Source organism: Octopus sinensis, linkage group LG25 (genome assembly GCF_006345805.1).
Source record: "Octopus sinensis linkage group LG25, ASM634580v1, whole genome shotgun sequence".
NCBI classification, from domain to species: domain Eukaryota; kingdom Metazoa; phylum Mollusca; class Cephalopoda; order Octopoda; family Octopodidae; genus Octopus; species Octopus sinensis.
Genome location: NC_043021.1, coordinates 16920242 through 16946521, shown reverse-complemented (window position 1 = coordinate 16946521; position 26280 = coordinate 16920242). Strand labels below are relative to the sequence as shown.

At 37.0% G+C, this 26280-nt stretch overlaps 2 protein-coding genes across 4 annotated transcripts in view; one reads left to right on the top strand and one right to left on the bottom strand.

Annotated features, from left to right (window-relative positions):
• The window catches only part of LOC115224353 (general transcription factor IIH subunit 3), a 39136-nt gene extending 13068 nt beyond the window's left edge, over positions 1–26068 (top strand). Inside the window, exons 9-14 of one of the 3 annotated variants that reach the window (XR_005003832.1) lie at positions 761–829; positions 2530–2665; positions 4149–4185; positions 5885–5997; positions 7780–7799; positions 7865–8315. Coding sequence is in view for 2 of the 3 variants with exons in the window: in XM_036513311.1 (XP_036369204.1) it covers positions 761–829; positions 2530–2665; positions 4149–4185; positions 5885–5951 (309 nt within the window). In the remaining variant the exon portion in view is untranslated. Of the gene's footprint in view, positions 1–760; positions 830–2529; positions 2666–4148; positions 4186–5884; positions 6662–7779; positions 7800–7864; positions 8316–26039 lie in introns of those variants that run through there. The other 2 variants (XM_036513311.1, XM_029795228.2) reach the window with 2 other exon arrangements.
• On the bottom strand, positions 14619–24526 carry LOC115224536 (vitamin K epoxide reductase complex subunit 1-like protein 1). Its single transcript, XM_029795446.2, has 3 exons — positions 24281–24526; positions 16403–16512; positions 14619–15280 (listed from the first exon to the last, which is right to left on the bottom strand). The coding sequence occupies exons 1-3, from the start codon at positions 24460–24462 to the stop codon at positions 15069–15071; spliced, it is 504 nt and encodes a 167-aa protein (XP_029651306.1). The 5' UTR covers positions 24463–24526; the 3' UTR covers positions 14619–15068.
• Positions 26069–26280: the final 212 nt, after the last annotated feature.

Below are 26280 nucleotides of genomic sequence, written 5' to 3'. Positions count from 1 at the left end.
CACAAACACACACACACATATATATATACATATATACGACGGGCTTCTTTCAGTTTCCATCTACCAAATCCACTCACAAGGCTTTGGTCGGCCCAAGGCTATAGTAGAAGACACTTGCCCAACATGCCATGCAGTGGGACTGAACCAGGAACCATGTGGTTGGTAAACAAGCTACTTACCACACAGCCACTCCTGCGCCTATATATATATATATATATATATATATATATATATATCATTGCTATTATGCAAAAGTGTTGTAAGTCCATTTCTTGTTACATTAACAACAGTTTCAGCTTAACAATAATACTTTGTTGAGTGCATAAAATCGTAACTCCATTCATGGATATTTTTGCAAAACTGTCCTACGTGGGACTTACTACACTTTTGAAAAATGCTAAACCGTTCTTCTACACTTTGAAAATTTTCATATCTTGGCATCTGAAGCAGCTGGAGATACAATAATTTAACCAAAAGAACTGGCTATTGCAAGCAAAATTAAATATCGAGAAAAAAAACATTTGGCCAAATTCAAACACGACTGTTTAACATAATAGCAACAATGTATGTGTGTGTGTGTGTTTGTATTATATGTATGCATGCAATGTGCATGTTTGTGTGTATGCATCTCTCTCTCCCCACCTATGTGTGTGAGTGTGTATGTGCATTGTGGTGATTGTAATGTTCTTCCATATATCGTGTGCATCCATACATATGTTTTAATTCTCAAATCTCTCTCTCTTCTATTCTCTATCCACAGGCGTGTGATATTACTGGTGGCACCTACCTCAAGCTACCCACAGTCTCCGGCATCTTACAGTATCTACTGGTATGTCAACCACTCACATATTTAATTAATTTATAGCCATCCATCTTCTCCACTGACTATTCCTGGAAGGGCTATGAGAGGAAAGTCCCTAGACACCTCTTTCATTGGGTCCTATCAGAAGCAAATGCCATTACACTTCCCTGTTAAATTCCCAAGCATAACTACAATCAAGTGAGATTAAAGATAGTATCCAACCATCTTGTTCTTGGTCCACCCCCAGGTCTCCTGCCAGTCAAAGGGTACAATATTCAGCTATCTCCTCCATAGTGCTTTATCAGAAACAACCATCATTACACTTTCCTCATGGATCCCCAAGCATGACCAACTCAGGCTATGGACTTTATCCAACCCTCTCATTCTTGGTCCACCCCTGGGTCTCCTGCCAGTCAAAGGGTACAATATTCAGGTTTCTCCTCCATAGAATTTTATCAGAAGCAACCATCATTACATTTTCCTGCTGGATCCCCAAGCATGACCAATCCAGACTACGAACATTATCCAACCATTTCATTCTTGGTCCACCCCTGGGTCTTCTGACAGTCAAAGGGTTGAGTTTTCAGGTACCTCCTCCATAATGTCTTATCAGAAACAACTGTCATTACTTCTTGGCTGGATCCCTAAGCATGACCAATCCAGACTATGGACATTATCCAACCCTCTCATTCTTGGTCCTCCCCCCCAGGTCTTCTGACAGTCAAAGGGTAGAGTCTTCAGGAACTTCCTCCATAGTGTTTTATCAGAAGCAACCATCATTACATTTTCCTGCTGGATTCCCAAGCATGACCAACTCAGACTATGGACATTATCCAACCCTCTCATTCTTGGTCCTCCCCCCCAGGTCTTCTGACAGTCAAAGGGTAGAGTCTTCTGGTACCTCCTCCATAAGGTCTTACCAGAAGCAACTGTCATTACACTGCTGGATCCCCAAGCATGACCAACCCAGACTATGCACATTATCCAACCCTCTCATTCTTGGTCCACCCCTAGGTCTTCTACAAGTCAAAGGGTAGAGTCTTCAGGTACTTCCTCCATAATGTCTTACCAGAAGCAACTGCCATTACATCTTCCCTGCTTGGATTCCTAGACATGACCAATTGTGACTGTGGTAATTATCCAACCATCTCATTCTTGGCCTACTCCCAAGATTTTCTGCTGGTTCTTTCAGCTTTAAGAATCTCTCTCGCAGTTCTTTCCTGTGAAATTCTAAACAATGGAGAAAAAAAAAGAAAAAAAACAACTATTGTTTTGGTTTGTGTTGTTTTTTTGTTTCTGCTTTTTTGTCATTTTTATTTTTACTATTACATTTTGTTTTTATTGTTTTTTAGCCCCAGATCAACTCTGAATGATCAAAGATATAGCATAGTATATCTAGGGCTATATTATCCAATGTTTCCCTGTTTCTAAGATGGTAGAATAGAGTGAATTGAGGGAAATTTGGCCCCTATTTCCAAGGGTTTCCTCATTGACTGGTTTCATAAAGTTATTGTCTAACCCCATGTCAACTCTCATCCAGCAGACCTATGGCTAAAAGGCTTCCAGCCATGACTATCCCATCTTTTTTAGCATTAATTCAAGCTGCTTTACTAATGTATCAGTAATGGAGTGACCGACCATGTAGGAGCACCCTGGTTAGCTTGTCATTTTCTCATTAACATCATTTAATTAATTACAATAATCTTTTGTTTTTTTTATTTGTCTAGTGCGTCTTTCTTCCTGATCCTCATGTTAGACATAAACTGTCTCTGCCAGCAAGGGTTCAAGTTGATTACAGGGCTGCTTGTTTTTGCCACCGGAACCTCATCGATATTGGTTACGTCTGCTCCGTTTGTCTGTCAAGTAAGTAGCAAAAAAAAAAAAAAAAAACTAACGGCAGCCCTTCTTTTTAACCCTTTTAATACTAACCTTGGTTCTTTCATATAAACTTCCTGTTTCAACCCTTTAGCATTTAAACTGGCCATATCTGGCACAGATATTGTACTTTGGAAGGGCATGGCTTAGCGGTTAGGGGTACTGACTGGACTCATGATCGTAGGATTGTGGTTTCAATTCCTGGACTGGGTGACATATTGTGTTCTTCAGCAAAACACTTTGTTTCACATTGCTCCTGGCAAAAATGAGTAATCTTGTGGCAGACCAGCATCCAGTCCAGGTGGGGAATATTTCTGCCATTGAAACCAGGAAACCAGCCCTCTTGAGCCTGACATCGCTCAAGAAGGAAATTGGTCATATCAAGACTAAATTTTCTGCCTATTTTTTGTCCAAACTGGCCAGATCTGGCTTCTCACACCTAACCTACAAAGTTAAAAGAAAAAAAATAAACTATAACGTTGTCAAAATCATGGAGTTACGAGATAATGCAAGATTAATTCAAAACAAGGTGAAGAAATAAGCATTGTACAGGGTTGGCCAAAAGTCACCTGACAGTAAATCAAAACCATTTAATTCCAAGATTTCTGTTTAACAACTGAATGAATTTAAGAAAAGCATCTCAATATAAAATATCATGAAAATTCTTCAAACTGAAGTCCTTCATGAGTGACACCTTTTTCTATTCAAGTCAATACAGAATGGCAGTCTTTATGGAGTTTTGATTTACTGTTGGGTGACTTTTGGCCAGCCCTGTATACGATAGAGTAATTTTAATGCTAAAGGGTTGAAGTGTTCGAAATTAAAACTTACCATCAAAATTTCATGTTAAATGAAACAGCATTATAATCATCATCGTCATTATGGTTTTCACATCTACTTTTCCATGCTTGTATGGGTCTGAGGGGAATTTGTTGAGGCGGATGTTCAACTGTTGGATGCCTTCATCTATTTCCAAGCATACCCAGACCGGTTTCCATGGTATGTTGGAAATGAACAGCACCGCTTGTTTGGTGGTGATGCTTGTGTTGGGATGTCAAGACAAGGAAACACAAACACACACATACACACACACACACAAGTGTGTGTGTGTTTGTGTTGAAGACTTCTCCTCCAAGTAGAAGACAGTTAAGAGAAATAACTCAGAAAAGTAAATGACACTAATTTAGATAATTAAATTAAGCTGTGATGCACCAAATGTTATGTAAAAAAAAAAAAATCTCAACCAAAATTTGCCTCTTAGTTGGAGAAAGAAGACAAGAACCTAGTGGTCATTGTTAGCAACTCTTAAAGATAAGGGGAGATAATTTGAAGAATTTAAAACCTAAGAAATACCTATTATCTAATTATATACCTATGTTTGTTGTAAAGATTCTAAAGCAGAAAATTCCAAACAAATTATGTGAAATTTTGTCCAAATTCTTCAATAATTTCTCTTGATTTCTATTTCCAGTTTTCTGTTCCTTCAGTCCGATTTGTTCCACTTGTCAGTAAGTTGATACCTTTTCTTTATTTTCTTTTGAAAAATCTAAATTCTTTCTAACCAAACTCTCTGGTTTTAAGCTTTTTACACCATTTCTTCCAAATTCTGTATGTTCTTTATCTTTTATCCTTTAATTGTCCCAATCATTGGACTGTGGCCATGCTGGGGCACCGCTTTGAAGAATCTTTAGTCGAATGAGTCAACCCCCAGTACTTATTTTTCATTATAAAGCCAGGTGCCTATTCTATCGGCCTCTTGCCAAATCGATAAGTTATGGGGTCATAAACACACCAACACCGGTTTTCAAGTGGTGGTGGGGTACACACATACATAGAAGTATATGTACTTATATATGTATAAATATATACATATACACTTTACCTTTACTTTATCTTATTCCTGGATCAAAATATATTATGTTTTATGTTCAAACTAGCCAGATCCAGCCTCTCACACCAACTCTACACAACATCATTCTAAAAATAAGACTGCAAGCTTGCAGAAACGTTAGCACACCGGGTGGAATGCTTCGCGGTATTTCGTCTGTCTTTACTTTCTGAGTTCAAATTCCGCTGAGGTCGACTTTGCCTTTCATCCTTTCAGGGTCGATTGAATAAGTACCAGTTATGCACTGGGGTCGATATAATCAACTTAATCCATTTGTCTGTCCTTGTTTGTCCCCTCTGTGTTTAGCCCCTTGTGGGTAGTAAAAAAATAGGTATTTTGTCTGTCTTTACTTTCTGAGTTCAAATTCCGCCGAGGTCGACTTTGCCTTTCATTCTTATGAGGTCGATAAATTAACTACCAGTTGCGTACTGGGGTAGATTTAATCGACTGGCTCCCTCCCCCAAAATTTCAGGCCTTATGCCTAGAGTAGAAAAGAATATCATTCTAAAAATAAGGCAGCGAGCTGGCAGAGACGTTAGCACACAGGGCGAAATGCTTAGCGGTATTTCATCTGTCTTTATGTTGTGAGTTCAAAATTCCGCCACGGTCGACCTTGCCTTTCATCCTTTTAAGGTGAATAAATTAAGCACCAGTTGTGTACTGGGGTCGATCTAATCGACTGGCTCCCTCCCCCAAAATTTCAGGTCTTGTGCCTAGAGCAGAAAAGAACATCATTCTAAAAATAAGAAATCACATCATTGAAATCTTCAAGCTACAAGTTAATGCTTGGTTAATTCAAAACAATGTGAATAAATAAGCATTAGATTTGACAGAGGGATCTGAATGCTAAAGGGTTAAAACAACAAGCTGGCAGAATCATAGGTACATTGGGCAAAGAGCTTAGTGGCATTTTGTTCTACTCTTCACATTCTGGGTTCAAACCCCACCAAGGTTATCTTTACATTTTATCCTTTTGGGGTTGGTAAAATAAGTAACAGTCAGGTACTGAAGTTGATGTAACTGCCTAAGGCCACACTCCTAAGATTGCCGGCCTTGTATCAAAATTTGAAGCAATCATAAAAAGCGGCAGGCAAGCTGGTAGAATTGATAGCACATCAGACAAAATGCTTCGTAACTTCTCTTCTGACCCTTTAAGTTCTGAGCTCAAATCCAACAGGGGTCAATTTTTGCCTTTTATCCTTTCGGGCTCAGTGTAATCGACCAACTCCACTTCCTTCTAAAATTGCCAGCCATGTGCCAAAATTTGAAATGCTCAGTGTTATTTATTTATTTATTGCTTTTTTTTTTTTATTTTCCAGAACAACATTCAAATTCCTTGGACCTCCGAAAATATTGAAGAAAAAAATTCGGAAAAACAACACGTGAAATACCATTGTACATCGAACCTGAAGTTCTTGAGACTTGTTTGGACATCAACAAGTGAGGGCTTGTTGGTGGGGTGGGGGAGTTTCTGTCTAACAGTGTGACAATCTATACACCTAAGGTGGTGAGCTGGCAGAAACGTTAGCGCACGGGCAAAATGCTTAGCGGCATTTCGTCTGTCGTTATGTTCTGAGTTCAAATTCCGCCGAGGTCGACTTTGCCTTTCATCCTCCCGGGGTCGATAAATAAAGTACCAGTTTCGCACTGGGGTCGATGTAATCGACTTAATCCCTTTGTCTGTCCTTGTTTGTCCCCTCTATGTTTAGCCCCTTGTGGGTAGTAAAGAAATATATATGATGTTCAATGAAGACCACTTTTAACGGGAGATCAACCTGATGTTGCTCTCCTACTCATTGTCACCTCCCCTCACTCTACCACAGTCTCTTGGCCTTTCTTACCATCATCGTCATCCTCATTATCATTGTTTTAATGTCCACTTTTCCATGTTTGCATGGGTCAGACAAATTTCATTGAGGCGGACTTTCTTTGGCTGGATGCCCTTTCTATCACTAACCTTTACCAGTTTCCTAACAAGATACTATTTTCCTATGACCAGACATGTTTTTCCTTAACCCTTTCATTACTGTATTTATTTTGAGATGCTCTGTATTTCTTTCAATTACTTTAGATATAACAAAGAATTTAGTAAACTAACTTAGTTGTCATTAAGCTAGTGTTAGGAAGATAAATTGTGACTAAGGTTTGGTGGAAGATTTTAATTCAAAACTTATGAAAACAAGACATTTGTACTACAGAGCCAGAGCCAGTTTTAGCCGGGTTGGTATTGAAAGGGTTAAGAATTGTTTCTCTATTATATATTTTAACCCTTTTGTTACCTTTCTGTTGAAATGTTCTGCGTTTCTTTCAATTGATTTTAAATATAACAAAGAATTTAGTAAAATAACTTAGTTATCATTAAGCTGGTGTTAGGAAGATAAATTGTGACTAAGGTTTAGTGGAAGATTTTAATTCAAAACTTATGAAGACAAAACATTTGTACTCAGAGCTACGGCCGGTTTCAGCCGGGTTGGTAATGAAAGGGTTAAGTCTGGAAACAAATATCACTGCTTGTATGAAAGAGACACACATTTACAACCATAGTACAATAAAATCACAATAAGACACACTCGCTGTGGCATATCCATAAATGGTGAGCTTCTTTGAGTTTCTGTTGACCAAATCCACTCAGAAGGCCTGAGGCTGGTGAAGAAAATAATTACTCCAGTCTGAGCGTATTTACAAAGGAGATTGCAAAACAAACTTCATCTCTTGTACGACAATGATGTTTGTTTATAATTAGCGCATCGATAAAGGTCCTTTCTGAGTCACACTGACTCATAAGGGCTGGTTTCCATGGCGTATAAATCCCCCACCTGAATGAGACACTGGTTTGTCACAGAGTTACTCATTCTTGCCAGCTGAGTGGACTGGAGCAATATGAAATGAAGTGGTTTGCTCAAAAACACTATGTGTCACCTGGTCCAGGAATTGAAACTACAATCTTTTGATCAGGAGTCCAGCACCTCTAACCACTAAGCCAAATGCCTCCACAATTAGTGCATGATGACAAGATACGGAGGTATATACACACACACACACACATTCTTTCATTTTACTTGTTTCAGTTGTTTGACTGCAGCCATGCTGGAGCATCACCTCATAGGATTTTAGTCAAAGAAATCAACACCAGGGCTTACTCTTTGTAAGCCTATTATTCTATCAGTCTCTTTTGCCAAACTGCTAAGTTACAAGGACCTAAACACACACACACATATATATACATACATACACACACACACACACACACACACACATACATATATATATATATATATATATATATATATATAATATATATATATATATATACATACATATACACGACAAGCTTCTTTCAGTTTCCGTCTACCAAATCCACTCACAAGGCTTTGGTATTTATATAAATCTCTGTTGATTGGTCAGAAGCGATGTCACTCAGCACATTCCCTCATGAAGGTCACTGCTAGGTCTCACTGCCCACGCGACCATGTGCTGCCATCTGTTGGCTGGCTACGGAACCAGTCCGGGAACATTTTGATACCACCTCCTATAAGGTGTGTATGTGTGTGTCGCCGTCGTCTTCTTGTCTTTCTGCATTGAGATCATTTGGGAAGGAAGCATTGACTTTGCCTCTGTTTTACAATTTGAATGATTCAGCACGCAATGACACAGAATCACTTGAAAAACGTAGGTTTGCATCTGAAATGGGGCAACTGACCCATAGAAGACTGTCTCAAGAAGTCCTGACTAACTCATGCTAGCATTGGGGGGAAAAAAAACAAAAAAAGAATCAAACTAGACATAAAAATAAGTGATGGTGATGATGATGATGGTAAGGCTATTAAAATGCAAAATGTAAGAATAAATTTTTTATTAAAATAAATAAATTGTTGTTGCTTTTGTTTAACCCCGGGTCAAGGCTGGTTGAATAGACCTATGATGAATGGCTTTCCAGCCATGACTTCTCATCTTGTGCCTTCTCTCCTTCTGCATTGTCTATGTAAGATTGTATTATTCTATGTTCTTTGTTAAAATTATAAAGCGTTCTTGTCCCATTTTGTATTTTATATATATATATAAAATACAAAATGGGACAAGAACGCTTTATAATTATATATATATATATATATGTACAGAGTAAAGACCCCCTTTGGTCATGAATGACCATGAGTTTGCACCAAGAAAGGCACAAGTCTGGGCAAGATTGTTTATGGAAGACCACCAGTCGCCCATGCATACCAGCCTCCTCTCTCCATACTACTGGTGTTATCCAAGGGAAATGCAAAGGGGCTGATACAACTTGGCACCAGTGACATCACAACTCGTTTCTACAGCTGAGTGAACTGGAGCAACTTGAAAATAAAGTGTCTTGCTCAAGAACACAACATACAGTCCGGTCAAAGAATTGAACTCACTACCTCATGATTGGGAGCCTGACGCTCTAACCGCAGCCATTCGCCTTCACACACACGTGTGAGTATATGTGTATATAAATATATCGAAATCGATCAACATCAATGGAATTTGCAGTTGTGGTACCAGTGCCGGTGGCACATAAGAGAACCATCTGAACGTGGCCGTAGCCAGCACCGCATCGACTGGCCTCCGTGCTGGTGGCACGTATTAAAACACCATCCAATCGTGGCCATTGCCAGCCTCGTCTGGCACCTGTGTCGGTGGCACATAAAAAGCACCCACTACACTCACGGAGTGGTTGGCATTAGGAAGGGCATCCAGCTGTAGAAACACTGCCAGATCTGACTGGCCTGGTGCAGCCTTCGGGCTTCCCAGACCCCAGTTGAACCGTCCAACCCATGCTAGCATGGAAAGTGGACGTTAAACGATGATGATGATGATGATGATATATATGTATATTTATATATACTCTCATTTAAACATAAAAAAAGACACAGAACGAAACTGACGGCACCCACACCCATACATATATATATACACATGTATACACCCATGCATCTTCTACACCAAAGACTTCATTTAAAACATTTCCTGTTTACTTTACGCCTCCCCCCACACACACACACACACTCTACACCATCGTCCCATCTTATTCCAATACATCTCCATCCGTTTCCTAATTACAAAATCAATTAACTAATTAAAACTTTATTTTTCCTTGACAGCTTTTTTAAAATTTTTTTTTTTTTTAGAGAAATAGAAATATTATTTTCTTCCATTTATTTTTTCGGTTTTTAAAATATTTTTCTCCACTTTTGCTATTTTTTTTTTACTTGTTTCAGTCATTTGACTGTGGCCATGCTGGAGCACCGCCTTTAATCAAGCAACTCGACCCCGGGACTTCTTCTTTGTAAGCCCAGTACTTATTCTAGCGGTCTCTTTTGCTGAACCGCTAAGTGACGGGGACAAACACAGACACACACACGTACATATATATATATATATATATACATATATACGACGGGCTTCTTTCAGTTTCCATCTACCAAATCCACTCACAAGGCATTGGTCAGCCCGAGGCTATAGTAGAAGACACTTGCCCAATATGCCATGCAGTGGGACTGAACCCGGAACCATGTGGTTGGTTAGCAAGCTACTTATATTTTAAATATAAATATAAAAAAAAAAACTTATCATTTTTCTTCATCTTTTATTTGTTTCCGTCATTAGACTGTGGCCATGCTGGGGTACTACCTTGAAGTATTTAGTCGAATGTACCAACCCCAGTACCTGTTTTTTTTTAAAGTCTGGTACTTATTCTATTGGTTCATTCATTATATCTTAACTAGCAGTATCGCCCGGCGTTGCTCAGGTTTGTAAGGGAAATAACTATATAAGCATTTTTAGAGAGTTACTTCCCTTATATAATAGCAAAAAAATGCATTAAAAATGGGGAAAATGATGGTTTTTTTTTTTAAATCGTAGACTCATCGTAGACGCGCACTAATACCCAGAAGGGCTCGATATGAATCACGACTATAAGATACCCGGGTTTGGTTAAACTGCACCGCAAAATGTGGGAGTAGTTAGGAATCTAAATCGTAGGAGACAGACAGCACACAACCTCACTTTTATATATAAAGATATACAGACAGGGGTTGGTGACTGGAAGAGCATTCAGCCATATAGCTCTCCCTGAAATACATCCCTGTCCAAGATACATTTACATGGAATAACAGACATTCAAGAAAGAAATTCGGAACAGATTTTTTTTTATTTTCTAAAAAAAAAAAAAAAAAACTAACAAAAACATAGAAAAAAAAGTACAATGTAAAAAACCGGGTAAATTAGAAAAAAACGGTTTTTAACAAATTAAATTCTTGGAATGGATGTCTTTCTTGTTCTTTTACTTGTTTCAATCATTGGACTGTGGCCATGCTGGGGCACCATCTTGTTGGGTTATTCAAACAAATCTACCCCCAATAATTGATTTTTTATGCCAGTTATTTATTCTATTGGTTCCTTTTGCTGAAAGACTGAGTTACGGGGACATAAACAAACCGACAGCGGTTATCAAATGGTGCAGAGATGACAAACTCGAAGATGCATACACATATATACAAACGTATAGACCATTGTCATCACTTTCCTCGGTGTCATTCCCATCATCATCATCATCCCCATCAGCATCTTCATCATCATCGCCATCCTTTTTACGTCCACTTTTCCATGCTTGCATGGGTCAGATGGAATTTGTTGAGGCAGATTTTCTCCAGCCAGAGGGCCTTCCTGTCGCCAGCCCTCACCAGCTTCCAAACAAGGCAATAATCTTTCCCCATGGAAGACTGAAAAACAAACATTTATGATGATGATAATGATGATGATGATACTCATTTACAATCCTTTCATGTCAACATAAGGGTACACACACACACATATATATCTGTATACGTATACACCAAGGACGTGCCGCCTGGGTAGGCAAGGTAGGCAATGTCCACCTTGGATAAAATAGATCGATAGCAACATTTTCCTTTTATGGCAAAATATGCACCTAATTCAATAAAATTATGAAGGTGTCTCTGATTATTATGCATAAAATGCAATACATATATATATATGTATATATATATTGTAGATTAGGTAGGCATAATTCACCCCTGCCTTTCAATCGTAGTATTTAAGCTACGCATAGTACTGCTGTAGTACATGTGCTGTGTACACTCTTATAAAACTATTTTCTTTACGTGCTATAAAAGGAGAAACAAATCTGCCTTCAACTCAGTCGCGCACCTATGTTTAGCTTATTTTTTTGTGTGTTTTACTACTACCAACTGCCAACTCTGAGTATACAAATATATGATACACTCCTTCCAGTTTCTGTCAACCAAATCCACTCACAAGGCTTTGGTCGGCCTGGGGCTATAGAAGAAGACACCTGTCCAAGGGGCTGCACAGTGTGACTGAACCTGAGATCATGTAATTGCAAAACAAGCTTCTTAACCACACAGCCACATACATACATAAACACACACACACACACACACACATATATATACTATGTGCTTATATATATATACATGTAAACAAAAGAGAATGAATTAAAAAACATATTTTATTGCATCATACTACAATTGTTTCATCACCATTTTACCAGATCATTGCTGATATATTATTATACAACAGTGGAGGCGCAATGGCCCAGTCGTTAGGGCAGCGGACTTGCGGTCGTAGGATCGAGGTTTCAATTCCCAGACCGGGTGCTATGAGTGTTTTATTGAGTTAAAACACCTAAAGCTCCACAAGGCTCCAGTAGGGGATGGTAGCGAACCCTGCTGTACTCTTTCACCACAACTTTCTCTCACTCTTTCTTCCTGTTTCTGTTGTACTTGTATTTCAAAGGGCCAGCCATGTCACACTCTGTGTCACGCTGAATCTCCCTGAGAACTATGTTAAGGGGTACATGTGTCTGTGGAGTGCTCAGCCACTTGCACCTTAATTTCACGAGCAAGCTGATCCTTTGAACAGATCAACTGGAACCCTCGACGTCACAACTGACAGAGTGCCAATTATACAATATATGAACTTATACATTGTATCAGTATTACTTCACTAATACTAATGGTAAGCGTCAAGCCTTCAGGTATACTTACAGACGATCTGTAAATTAAACCATGACAGTTTAGTTTGGATTTGTGGTTTACGATGCCATGGAATTTATTTTCTGTTTTAACTGCGATGGGCTAATGAAATGATTATAATACCATCAATGTAAGGCTTGTATTCTATATGCCCCACAGTGGTTTAATTCAGCGATAAGCTTTAATTTAGCAAACCATTTGTATATACACCTGAAGAATTGACAGGCCCCTATATTACTGAAATAATACTGATATGATATACTAGGCCACATGTGGCCTAGTGGTTAGGTTATTGCTCTCATGATTGCTAGATAGTGGGTTCAATTTCCAGACATGTGGCATGTTGTGTTCTTGAGAAAAACACTTCATTTCACATTGCACCAGTCCACTCAGCTGTAAAATGGACAACCCTGCAATGGGCAAGCTTCTCAATAAGCAGGAATGTTGGACTACTTGCCTAGTCAGTGGAGTAGCATCATTCAAAAGCTACAATGATGCAAAGTGCTTTGTGACTAGCTTTGTATAACATCACCTCATAATCCAGTCAATACCATGATATATAATAATATTTCAGCACTGATCTTTGTGATAAAATGGCGATGAAACAATTGTAACAAGATGCAATAAAATGTGCCACTTAATCTATTTTTCTTTGTTAATATATATATACATAAGTGTGTGTGTCTGTGGAGTGCTCAGCCACGTGCACATTAATTTCATGACCAGGCTGTTCCATTGATCAGATTAAGTGGAACCCTTGCTGTCGCAACTAAAAAAAATTTTTTTGGTGTGAATGGTTTTTTTTTATAGTGACGTGTTTTACAATCTTGTAAATAACAATAATGATATTTTTATATAAGCTTAAAGTTTATGACGATCACTGTGCAATGACTAAGGAAAATAGTCTAATAAAGGGGCAAATAAGCCCTTGACAGAAAAAAGAAGGCTTTCCTAATCACATGGGACTCAAACCCACATCCCTTTGTTAACGTGACTAAGTTTGTTACCTTTACACCAGTAAATTAGCCTCCCCATTTCTGTCAAATTTAAGAACTATATTAGTTCGTATTCGTTCAAAGTAAACAAACTTTCTATATGCTTTCGGTACGATTGGGTTTTTTTTATATGGCGCCATGTTTTACAATCCTGTAAATAATAATAGTATTTTTATATAAGCTTAAAGTTTATGGTGATCACACACACACACACACATATATATATATACATATATATATATATATATATATATATATATAATAACTCTGAGCACCTTTTCAAACTCCACCCGTCTAACACCCATGGACATATTTACAAAGTCAGCAAACAGCACAGCTCCCATGACTTTCAGAAACATTTCTTCACGCTGAGAGTTGCTGAAGCATGGAACAAACTGCCGGCATCAGTTCTTTATTGTCGGAGCACTGCATCCTTCAAAACTTCCATGCTTCCAGAGATTCGCCAACACTACACCTGATTTTCTCCCCTCCATACACACACACAAGCATGTATCTGACTCATACATTGTTCGCTTTCCCTACATTTGTACATTACTGCATGTACTTTATATGCACTTTCTGACAAGTTGTGGTGCACCTGAGCACTGTATACAATAATTTCATTATTTATTATTATATATGTACAACGAGATTCAACACAGTTTCCAAATTCACTCACGACAATTGCTTTTGCTCATTTCCTTCTGGCAATTCTATTTTACATACCAGCCTATCACACCTTTTACCCTAACCCTCACAGACGCATATAAGATGACCACAGCTATAAGAAATCAATACCAGTAACTATTGCTGCCAACATTCTTGGAATTTGGACAGAATCACTACAAGTGGGAATGTCTAAATTTTTTTTTTCCGTTTAATATTTTCCTTTTTTATATATGTCTATTTTTTTCTTATATTTCTCCTTTTCTCAAATTTCTTAAAAATTTTTCTTTTTTTTTTTGTAGTTTTTAAAATTTTGTTTTCCTTTTTAGAAATTTCTCCAATTCATTTTTGTTCTTTATTATAATTTTTTTCTTAGAATATTAAATTTTTCTTCTTTCAAATCTGCCAAAATTATTTGGTTTCCTATTCAGAGTTTCTTCCGTAATATTTTTTCCTTTTAGCAAAATTTTCCAAATTTTAATTTTTGTGATTTTTTTTTCTTTTATTATTTAAAAAAAATTTCCATTTTTTAAAAAATATTTTTTCTTGTTAATTAATACCCTTCTTGGCTCATTAATATTTCCGCTTGTTCTTTAATACTGTCATTCATTCATTCATTATTTCATTAACATGTTAATACATTTTGTTCGTTAATGCATTCGTTAATTCATTAGTCCCTTCATTTGTTCATTAATGACTTCGTTTGCTTCTTAGCCTCTTTGTTGGTATTTTTTTCCTTCTGTTTACCACTTCCCTTTGCTTAATCCACCTGTTTAATCCAGCTTGCATAATCCACCTGTGGATTAGTGGGTCTTCTTCAGTGTCTGTTTATGGAGAGTGATTAACCGAAGCAGCACGCAAACGAGAATCAAAGCATTGATTATGTAAAGTGTTACACAAATGAGGCAAAAGTTCTGAAGACTATAAAGCACGTAGAAGAAGTAGAGAGAGCTAAAGTTTGCCACAAGAGAAACAAGGCTTTGCATAGCAATGGCGTCGTCCGATTTGGTGATGGCTGCAAGAAAGAGAGAGAGAATGAATGAAAGAGAGGGAGAATAAGTTAGGAGGAAGGAATGAAAGAGAATGAGAAAGAATGAATGAATAAGAAAGAATGAGAATGAATAAGTAAGAAAGAGAGAATGAGAATGAATGGATAAGAAAGAGAGAATGAGAATGAGAATGAATGAATAAGAAAGAGAGAATGAGAATGAATGAAAGAGAGGGAGAATAAGTTAGGAGGAAGGAATGAATGAGAAAGAATGAATGAATAAGAAAGAATGAGAATGAATAAGTAAGAAAGAGAGAATGAGAATGAATGAAAGCGAGGGAGAATAAGTTAGAATGAAGGAATGAAAGAGAATGAGAAAGAATGAATGAATAAGAAAGAATGAGAATGAATAAGTAAGAAAGAGAGAATGAGAATGAATGAAAGCGAGGGAGAATAAGTTAGAATGAAGGAATGAAAGAGAATGAGAAAGAATGAATGAATAATAAAGAGAGAATAAGTTAGGAGGAAGGAATGAAAGGGAATGAGAAAGAGATAGAGTCAATGAATGAAAAGGGAAAGAATAAGTTAGGAGGAATGAATGAATAAGAGAGAGAATGAGAATGAATGAAAGAGAAGGAGAGTAAGTTAGGAGTAAGGAATGAAAGAGAATGAGAAAGAATGAATGAATAAGAGAGAAAGAAATAGAATCAATGAATGAAAAGAGAGAGAGGAAGAATAAGTTAGGTGGAATGAATGAGAGAAAATGAGATAGAATGAATGGAAAGAGAGAGAGAGGAAGAAGTTAGGCAGAATGAATGAAAGAAAATAATAGAATGAATGAATAAGAGAGAGAATGAAATAGAATGAAGGAATGAGAGAGAGAATGAGATAGAATGAATGAATGAAAGAGAGGAAGAATAAGTTAGGAGGAATGAATGAGAAAATTAGAGAGAATGAATGAATAAGAGAGAGAAGACACGTATATACATACACACACACACATACACATACACACACCTTCATGCACACACACACTTACATACACACACACACACATCATTTTACATACACACAATGAGAAAAGAGGCAGTGAAAGGAGAAGCAGTACCATGGAGTACATTGAATATTCTTCTTAACCACTCTACTCACTCATAAAGATCTGCATCATATAAAAGGCCATTGCAAAGACACTACTGGGTTGATTGAAAATACTGTCTTCCGATACAATTCTGTCCACCAGACCAAATCCTTTGCCATACCTGCAACCAGAAAAGAACCAATTATAGAATAATTTGGGAGTATACAATTGTATGGATCAATGCTAAGCAGACATAAATACAAACATAATTTCTTGTATAACAAAAATAAATACAACCTGAAGAAGCAATAATATATCTCTGAACGAGGCATAAACAGAGGCTGCACAACATTGTGAAGTATATTTGTCACCTAAATGTGGCTAACTCTCAACCATTTTGCTACTGTATTTCTGTTGAGATGCTCTGTGTTTTTTTTTCCAATTAATTTTAAATATAACAAAGAATTTAGTAAAATAACTTTGTTATCATTAAGCTAGTGTCAGGAACATAAATTGTGACTAAGGTTTGGTGGAAGATTTTAATTCAGAACTTTTGAAAATAAGACATTTGTTCTACAGAGCCAGGGGTGGTTTCTGCTGGTTTAGTATCAAAAAGGTTAATGCCTTAACCATTTTGTTATCATATTTCTATTGAGATACTTTGTGTTTCTTTTGATTAATTTTAAATATAACAAAGAATTTAGTAAAATAACCTAGTTATCATTAAGCTAGTGTTAGGAACATAAATTGTGACTAAGGTTTGGTGGAAGATTTTAATTTAAAACTTATGAAAACAAGACATTTGTACTCAGAGCCAGAGCCAATTCCAGCCAGGTTGGTAATGAAAGGGTTAATGCCTTAACCATTTTTGTTACCATATTTCTGTTGGGATGCTCTGTGTTTCTTTCAATTAACTTTAAATATAACAAAGAATTTAGTAAAATAGCTTAGTTATCATTAAGCTAGTGTTAGGAACATAAATTGTGACTAAGGTTTGGTGGAAGATTTTAATTTAAAACTTATGAAAACAAGACATTTGTTCTACAGAGCCAGAGCTGGTTTCAGCCAGGTTGGTATCAAAAGAGTTAATATTATAAACATGGTGAAGCTTATGAAAACAAGACATTTGTACTACAGAGCCAGAGCTGGTTCAGTTGGGTTGGTATCAAAAAGGTTAATGCCTTAACCATTTTGTTATCATATTTCTATTGAGATACTTTGTGTTTCTTTTGATTAATTTTAAATATAACAAAGAATTTAGTAAAATAACCTAGTTATCATTAAGCTAGTGTTAGGAACATAAATTGTGACTAAGGTTTGGTGGAAGATTTTAATTTAAAACTTATGAAAACAAGACATTTGTACTCAGAGCCAGAGCCAATTCCAGCCAGGTTGGTAATGAAAGGGTTAATGCCTTAACCATTTTTGTTACCATATTTCTGTTGGGATGCTCTGTGTTTCTTTCAATTAACTTTAAATATAACAAAGAATTTAGTAAAATAGCTTAGTTATCATTAAGCTAGTGTTAGGAACATAAATTGTGACTAAGGTTTGGTGGAAGATTTTAATTTAAAACTTATGAAAACAAGACATTTGTTCTACAGAGCCAGAGCTGGTTTCAGCCAGGTTGGTATCAAAAGAGTTAATATTATAAACATGGTGAAGCTTATGAAAACAAGACATTTGTACTACAGAGCCAGAGCTGGTTTCAGTTGGGTTGGTATCAAAAAGGTTAAAGAAAGACAGACGCATTGGTTAATATAATCTTAGATATGGGACAAGGTTGTGAAGCATGATCTTTGAATGTTGGGTTTCACGGAGGTGGTGCCTAGTGACTGAGACATTTGGCGCTATGCTGTGCTTGAGAAGATTCGTCAAGCCAAGTGAAACCATGGTCATGGCTGTTATTAGTGTCATATAAATGGTATTTGTGAAATTGTAATTGTAGTATGATCTTTGAATGTTGGGCCTCACGGAAGCGATGACAAGTGATTGAGACCTTGGCGATGTGCTGTGCTTGAGAAGACTCGTCAAGCCAAATGAAACTGTATTCATGACCATTGCTAGTGTCATGTAAACGGCATCCATGAAAATATAGTCCTAGCTGCTACTAGTGTCATGGAAATGACACCTGTACTGGTAGCATGTAAAAATCACCGATTACACTCTTGGAGTGGTTGGTGTTAGGAAGGGCACCCAGCTGTAGAAACCAAACCAAATCAAACTGGAACCTGGTGCAGCTCTCCAGCTCACTAATGCTTGTCAAACCATCTAACCCATGCCAGCATGGATAAAAAAAATAAATAAATGCGCCCTTTTAAAGCCTAGCCAGGCTCATGGGCCCGGTTTCAATGGCGTATGTGTCCATCGCAGCGTTACTCATTTTTGCCAGCTGAGTGAACTGGAGCAACATGAAATGAAGTGTTTTGCTCAAGAACACAACGCGTTGCCCAGTCCAGGAATCGAAACCACAATCATACAATCATGATGCTGACACTCTAACTACTATGCCATGCACCTCCATGGATAGCAGATGTTAAATGATGATGATGACATTAATATAATCTTAGATACACTGGGCTTTTATTGGTTTCCATTACCGGACCATGGCCATGCTGGACTATCCATTTATCTATGATACAAATTCCTTGTTTTAAAGTGATCTAAATTAAAACAGTTCATCAAAATTTCATGTTAATTAATTAATTAATATATGTTTGAAACACCCACTTAATAATGACAAAGTTATTTTACGAAATTCTTCGTTATTTTCCAAATTAATTAAAACAAAATCAGTGTAATTCAACAGAAATATGTTAATGAAAGGGTTAACTAATTAACTAGTTCACTAATTGATTGTTTGATTAAATTGCATGATCAATCAATCACTCTAATGGCTTATCAGAAGCCATTCATGACCTCACCGTTGATGTGCCCACATCAGTCTGTAATGTCATCTCAAAACTGCAAAAAAGTGTTTCCATCTTTGCAGCTTTGTCTCTGAATAATTTTTTCATTCTCTGCCATGGTGCTGCATAAGCTTTAAGATAACTTTCTAAAAACCATTTTAACCCTTTCATTACTGTATTTATTTTGAGATGCTTTGTGTTTCTTTCAATTAATTTTAAATATAACAAAGAATTTAGTAAAATAACTTAGTTATCATTAAGCTAGTGTTAGGAACATAAATTGTGACTAAGATTTGGTGGAAGATTTTAATTCAAAACTTATGAAAACAAGACATGTGTACTCAGAGCCAGAGCCGCTTTCAGCTGGCTTGGTATCGAAAGGGTTTCTCTATTATATATTTTAACCCTTTTCTTACCATATTTCTGTTGAGATGCTCTGTGTTTCTTTGAATTTTAAATATATCAAAGAAGTTAGTAAAATAACTTAGTCGTCATTCAGCTGGTGTTAGGAACATAAATTGTGACTAAGGTTTGGTGGAAGATTTTAATTCAATACTTATGAAAACAAGACATTTGTACTCAGAGCCAGAGCTGGTTTCAGCCAGGTTGATATCAAAAGGGTTAAGAATTGTTTCTCCATTATATATTTTAACCCTTTTCTTACCATATTTCTGTTGAGATGTTCTGTGTTTCTTTCAATTAATTTTAAATATAACAAAGAATTTAGTAAAATAACTTAGTTATCATTAAGCTAGTGTTAGGAATATAAATTGTGACTAAGGTCTGGTGGAAGATTTTAATTCAATACTTATGAAAACAAGACATTTGTACTCAGAGCCAGAGCTGGTTTCAGCCAGGTTGATATCAAAAGGGTTAAGAATTGTTTCTCCATTATATATTTTAACCCTTTTCTTACCATATTTCTGTTGAGATGTTCTGTGTTTCTTTCAATTAATTTTAAATATAACAAAGAATTTAGTAAAATAACTTAGTTATCATTAAGCTAGTGTTAGGAATATAAATTGTGACTAAGGTCTGGTGGAAGATTTTAATTCAATACTTATGAAAACAAGACATTTGTACTCAGAGCCAGAGCTGGTTTCAGCCAGGTTGATATCAAAAGGGTTAAGAATTGTTTCTCCATTATATATTTTAACCCTTTTCTTACCATATTTCTGTTGAGATGTTCTGTGTTTCTTTCAATTAATTTTAAATATAACAAAGAATTTAGTAAAATAACTTAGTTATTAAGCTAGTGCTAGTAACATAAATTGTGACTAAGGTTTGGTGGAAGATTTTAATTCAGAACTTTTGAAAACAAGACATTTGTACTCAGAGCCAGAGCTGGTTTCAGCTGGCTTGGTATCAAAAGGGTTAAGAATTGTTTCTCTATTATATATTTTAACCCTTTTCTTACCATATTTCTGTTGAGATGCTCTGTGTTTCTTTGAATTTTAAATATATCAAAGAAGTTAGTAAAATAACTTAGTCGTCATTCAGCTGGTGTTAGGAACATAAATTGTGACTAAGGTTTGGTGGAAGATTTTAATTCAATACTTATGAAAACAAGACATTGTACTCAGAGCCAGAGCTGGTTTCAGCCAGGTTGATATCAAAAGGGTTAAGAATTGTTTCTCCATTATATATTTTAACCTTTTCTTACCATATTTCTGTTGAGATGTTCTGTGTTTCTTTCAATTAATTTTAAATATAACAAAGAATTTAGTAAAATAACTTAGTTATCATTAAGCTAGTGTTAGGAATATAAATTGTGACTAAGGTCTGGTGGAAGATTTTAATTCAATACTTATGAAAACAAGACATTTGTACTCAGAGCCAGAGCTGGTTTCAGCCAGGTTGATATCAAAAGGGTTAAGAATTGTTTCTCCATATATATTTTAACCCTTTTCTTACCATATTCTGTTGAGATGTTCTGTGTTTCTTTCAATTAATTTTAAATATAACAAAGAATTTAGTAAAATAACTTAGTTATCATTAAGCTAGTGTTAGGAATATAAATTGTGACTAAGGTCTGGTGGAAGATTTTAATTCAATACTTATGAAAACAAGACATTTGTACTCAGAGCCAGAGCTGGTTTCAGCCAGGTTGATATCAAAAGGGTTAGAATTGTTTCTCCATTATATATTTTAACCCTTTTCTTACCATATTTCTGTTGAGATGTTCTGTGTTTCTTTCAATTAATTTTAAATATAACAAAGAATTTAGTAAAATAACTTAGTTATTAAGCTAGTGCTAGTAACATAAATTGTGACTAAGGTTTGGTGGAAGATTTTAATTCAGAACTTTTGAAAACAAGACATTTGTACTCAGAGCCAGAGCTGGTTTCAGCTGGCTTGGTATCAAAAGGGTTAAGAATTGTTTCTCTATTATATATTTTAACCCTTTTCTTACCATATTTCTGTTGAGATGCTCTGTGTTTCTTTCAATTAATTATAAATATAACAAAGAATTTAGCAAAATAACTTAGTTATCATTCAGCTAGTGTTAGGAATATTAATTGTCACTAAGGTTTTGTGGAAGATTTTAATTCAGAACTTTTGAAAACAAGACATTTGTACTACAGAGCCAGAGCTGGTTTCAGCTGGGTTGGTAACAAAAAGGTTAGCACAATGGACAAAGATGTTTAGCAGCATTTTGTCCATTTTTATGATCTGAGTTCAAATTCTGTTGGGGTTGACTTTGCCGTTCATCCTCTCTAAGGCTGCTAGCTACCAGGCAATATCGTTAGCACAATGAGCAAAATGCTTAGTAGCGTTTCATTTGCCCAAACGTTCTGAGTTCAAATTCCACTGAAGTCGACTTTCATCCTTTCAGGGTTGATAAAATAAGTACCAGTTTGAACACAGGGGATCGATCTAATCGATTCAGCCCCCCCCCCCAATCTGCTGGCCTTGTGCCAAAATTTGAAACCATTATTACTAAACACGATGACCTGACTGTCCCACTTTTCTTTTCATTCCTCAAGGTCCCCTGGGAAACCCAGAGCTAGGGAACTTTGACTAATACTACTGCTGTAGATGCTGCTGCTGCAACTACTACTACTTCTACTACTACTACAACTGCTGCTGCTACTACTACTACTACAAACCGTGTAATCACCACAGCCATCATTCCAGTTTGTTAACCAAACGATTTTCCCTCCAGAGATTAAACTGAAATTAATAATATATCCCCACTCCTCCTCCTAACCCCTCGTGCTATAATCTGTAACGTAAACAACACAATCCTTAATTGACCTCGGAATTGGGGGCTGTTTCCGTAGAGGTCATTTGACTACGCTGCTGAAGGTGCTTGCACGTGCACTAACATATACACACACACACTCAGGCACTCACTCACACACACATACACTTGTTGATCAGAATGTATTTTTATCAAAACACAAACTGTTGACGGACGAGTCTTCTTTCTACACATTTCGAAGCGCGAAATAACGAGAGAACCCTCTGTGAGGTTACCTGCTAGATGTAGCAGCCAAAACCTCCCCACCAATAAATCACAACATGTCTTTCAATGAATAAAAAATAATATATCGGATAAGATAGTCATAATTATGTTGTGTGTGTGTGTGTAGGGTGGTGGTAAAATAAAAGGGCAGAAACGTTAGCACGCCGGGCGAAATGCTTAGCGGTATTTCGTCTGCGTTACGTTGTGAGTTCAAATTACGCCGAGGTCGACTTTGCCTTTCATCCTTTCGGGGTCGATAAATTAAGTACCAATTACGCACTGGGGTCGATGTAATCGACTTAATACCTATGTCTGTCCTTGTTTGTCCCCTCTGTGTTTAGCCCCTTGTGGGTAATAAAGAAATAGGTATTTCGTTGTGAGTTCAAATTCCGCCGAGGTCGACTTTGCCTTTCATCCTTTCGGGGTCGATAAATTAAGTACCAGTTACGCACTGGGGTCGATAATCGACTTAATACCTATGTCTGTCCTTGTTTGTCCGCTCTGTGTTTAGCCCCTTGTGGGTAATAAAGAAATAGGTAAAATAAAAGGGATTATAACGGCTGTAACGTCTTCGATTATTAAACGTCTGCTCGAAAAGGACTTGCCTAGTGTTAAATAACTACGACACACGTGATGAGACGAGGAAAACTTAACGCTCAAATATCATGCATATATATATATATATATATATAATACAGGCTATTTTTAATCGGGACTCAGGGGCCAGGTGTGTCGTGTGCGGCATCAAACTGACTTCACTACAATAAATTTGAAACTAGTTCCATAAATGTCATACACAAAACTCTCGGTCCTCGAGTCACCACGTAACCTCTGCCTTTCAAAAACGACAACACATATACACAAATAGATAAGATATAAGGTAATCATTTAAATGACGATCTGTTGATCAGTATTGATAAAATTAGTAATTAAATTGCATGTTAATTAAGATGTGTGTGTGTGTATACACATGTGCGCGTAATGTATTTTTTTAAAACAATGTGTGATTTGAGAGAGATCTGGCTGCTGTTACGTTTCAGTTGTTGATATTTAGTCCCTCGGTTAGTCCTGATCGAGCAGATCTATGTATTACAAAAGGCATTCCAGCCGTGACCATCCCGTCTTTTCTACAATAGTTGTGTACCCGGGACAATATAGTCCAACGTGTTGCTTTTCTTTCGTTCTTCTAAAACAGTTAGAATATGTTTTAAGGACAAATTGGGGGTTATTTCTAACACGTGGAGGGACCATGTAGAAGCTGCTCCGTGGTTTCTTGCTGCATGTAGTTTTAAATGACCGATAGATCAAACCCCCACAACCCGGTTTCAATCCTTAGTTGAATCCACCGCAATTTACCTCGAGATAACCTTCGATGGTGGAGGCGGTGGTACTGCAGGGGAAGCTAAATGAAAATATGCAATAAACTCATATATACATTTATCAGTCGTAGGATAATATATAAGGTTTCCCACCTATAGAAGAAAAACAAGAGAAAAAGGAAGGAGCTGTTAGTTTGCCAATAAATTTTTTCAAGGGTGGACTTAATAAAAATTTACACCGGTTTTACTTACCGCGATGTAAATATCTGGGAACAATTCATAGTTGGGCTAAAATCACACAATGGTTCATAGGAATGGTTTCTCTGTTTGATTGTCCCTACATGAAATGCGTACATTGAGAGAATGAAGCCGAATAAAGAAAGAATAAATAAGAGACATTTCGTAAACTTTGCACTGATGATCGACACCGCCATGTTTCGATGACAACTAATTGTATTTCTTTTTGCATAACTCTTCACAGGTGTGTTAGAACTTAAAGGGCATAACTACTGATTAGGGCCCCGGCATCATAACTTTATGTGAAATGCGTATTTTAAATTAAATTTTATAGAGATATGTTTTCGAAGGTGTAGATTACAATTATGCTATGAGTTTGAAAAAGAAGAGAGACGATTTTGGTGGCGATTCGGATCGTTCTAATAATGTTTACGGTCGTAAAAAAAAGTGAATGTAAATTATCTTAGCAAAAGTGAAACTAAATTGTGAACGAATCCGTTTAATAGTAACGAAGAATTCTGAAAAATTACTATGTTATTATTAAAGTGGTGTTTGGAACCTGGTGGCCACAAGGCACAAACTGGGTAGAAGTGGGTGGGAGGCTTAGTGATGGGGTGGCAGATTATCAAAATGGTTAGCATTGAAGGGTGGATAAGACAAGAATTGTGAACTCGGGAAAACAAGGGGATGCAAAAGAGTGGGGAGGCTGCAAGTAGTGGGAGGAGTAAAGCTGATACAGTTGCTGGTGGTGGTGGTGGTGGTGGGAGGACAAGAGAGAGGGAGGGAGAAGAAGTAGACATAGATATAGTGCACGAAGAGAGGGAGTCACTGTACCAAGTGGAGGAACCAATACTCTTACTCTTTTACTTGTTTCAGTCATTTGACTGCGGCCATGCTGGAGCACCGCCTTTATTCGAACAAATCGACCCCGGGACTTATTCTTTGTAAGCCCAGTACTTATTCTATCGGTCTCTTTTGCCGAACCGCTAAGTTACGGGGACCTAAACACACCAGCATCGGTTGTCAAGCAATGCTAGGGGGACAAACACAGACACACAAACATATACACACACATATATATATACATATATACGACAGGCTTCTTCCAGTTTCCTTCTACCAAATCCACTCACAAGGCTTTGGTCGGCCCGAGACTATAGTTGAAGACTCTTGCCCAAGGTGCCAATATAACACTTTTAGAAATCAGTTTTGATGGGGAGGGTGAGTCTTCTTCAGAACCTCATATTGCCAGAGAACCCAGGCTCTTGAGGCCAGCTTTCATCCCAAGTCTACCTTGCTGAGTCCTGTGTTGTGACTGGTTGAGTATTGCATGGGAATTGGATTGAAGGTCCATTCATGTTGCATGTAAGGTATTCTCAAACCACTAATCCTGTATGTGTCCAAGTCTACCCGGGTCTTCCTCTTCCACAGGTTCCAGCCATATTAAGTGAATGACACTTCTTTATACAGCTGTCCTCATTCGTACCCATCACATAACCATTCCAATGCAGTTTTTTTTCCTTGAATACATCTCATACCTCTTACATCCGACTCTCCACCCACCTTTGTATGAATCCCTTCATGCACATTCTTGCATCTTATTTCGTTTGTTTTAGATCTTCTCAAGTCCTCTGCATCCAAGGCCCATCTCTCTCTCTTTCTCTCTCTCTCTCTCTAACACATACACACACTCTCTCTCTCTCTCACACACACACACACTCTCACACATATATATACATACACACACACTCTCACACACATACACATATATATGTATATATACATACATACACATATATATATGTACACACACACATACATATACATACACACTCTCACACATACATATATATATACATACACACACATACACATACACACACTCTCTCTCTCATACACACACACACACACTCTCTCTCTCTCACACATATACACGCACACACACACACACACACACATATATATATACATACATCTTATGTTTATATATTCTTTTCTACTTGTGTCAGTCATCA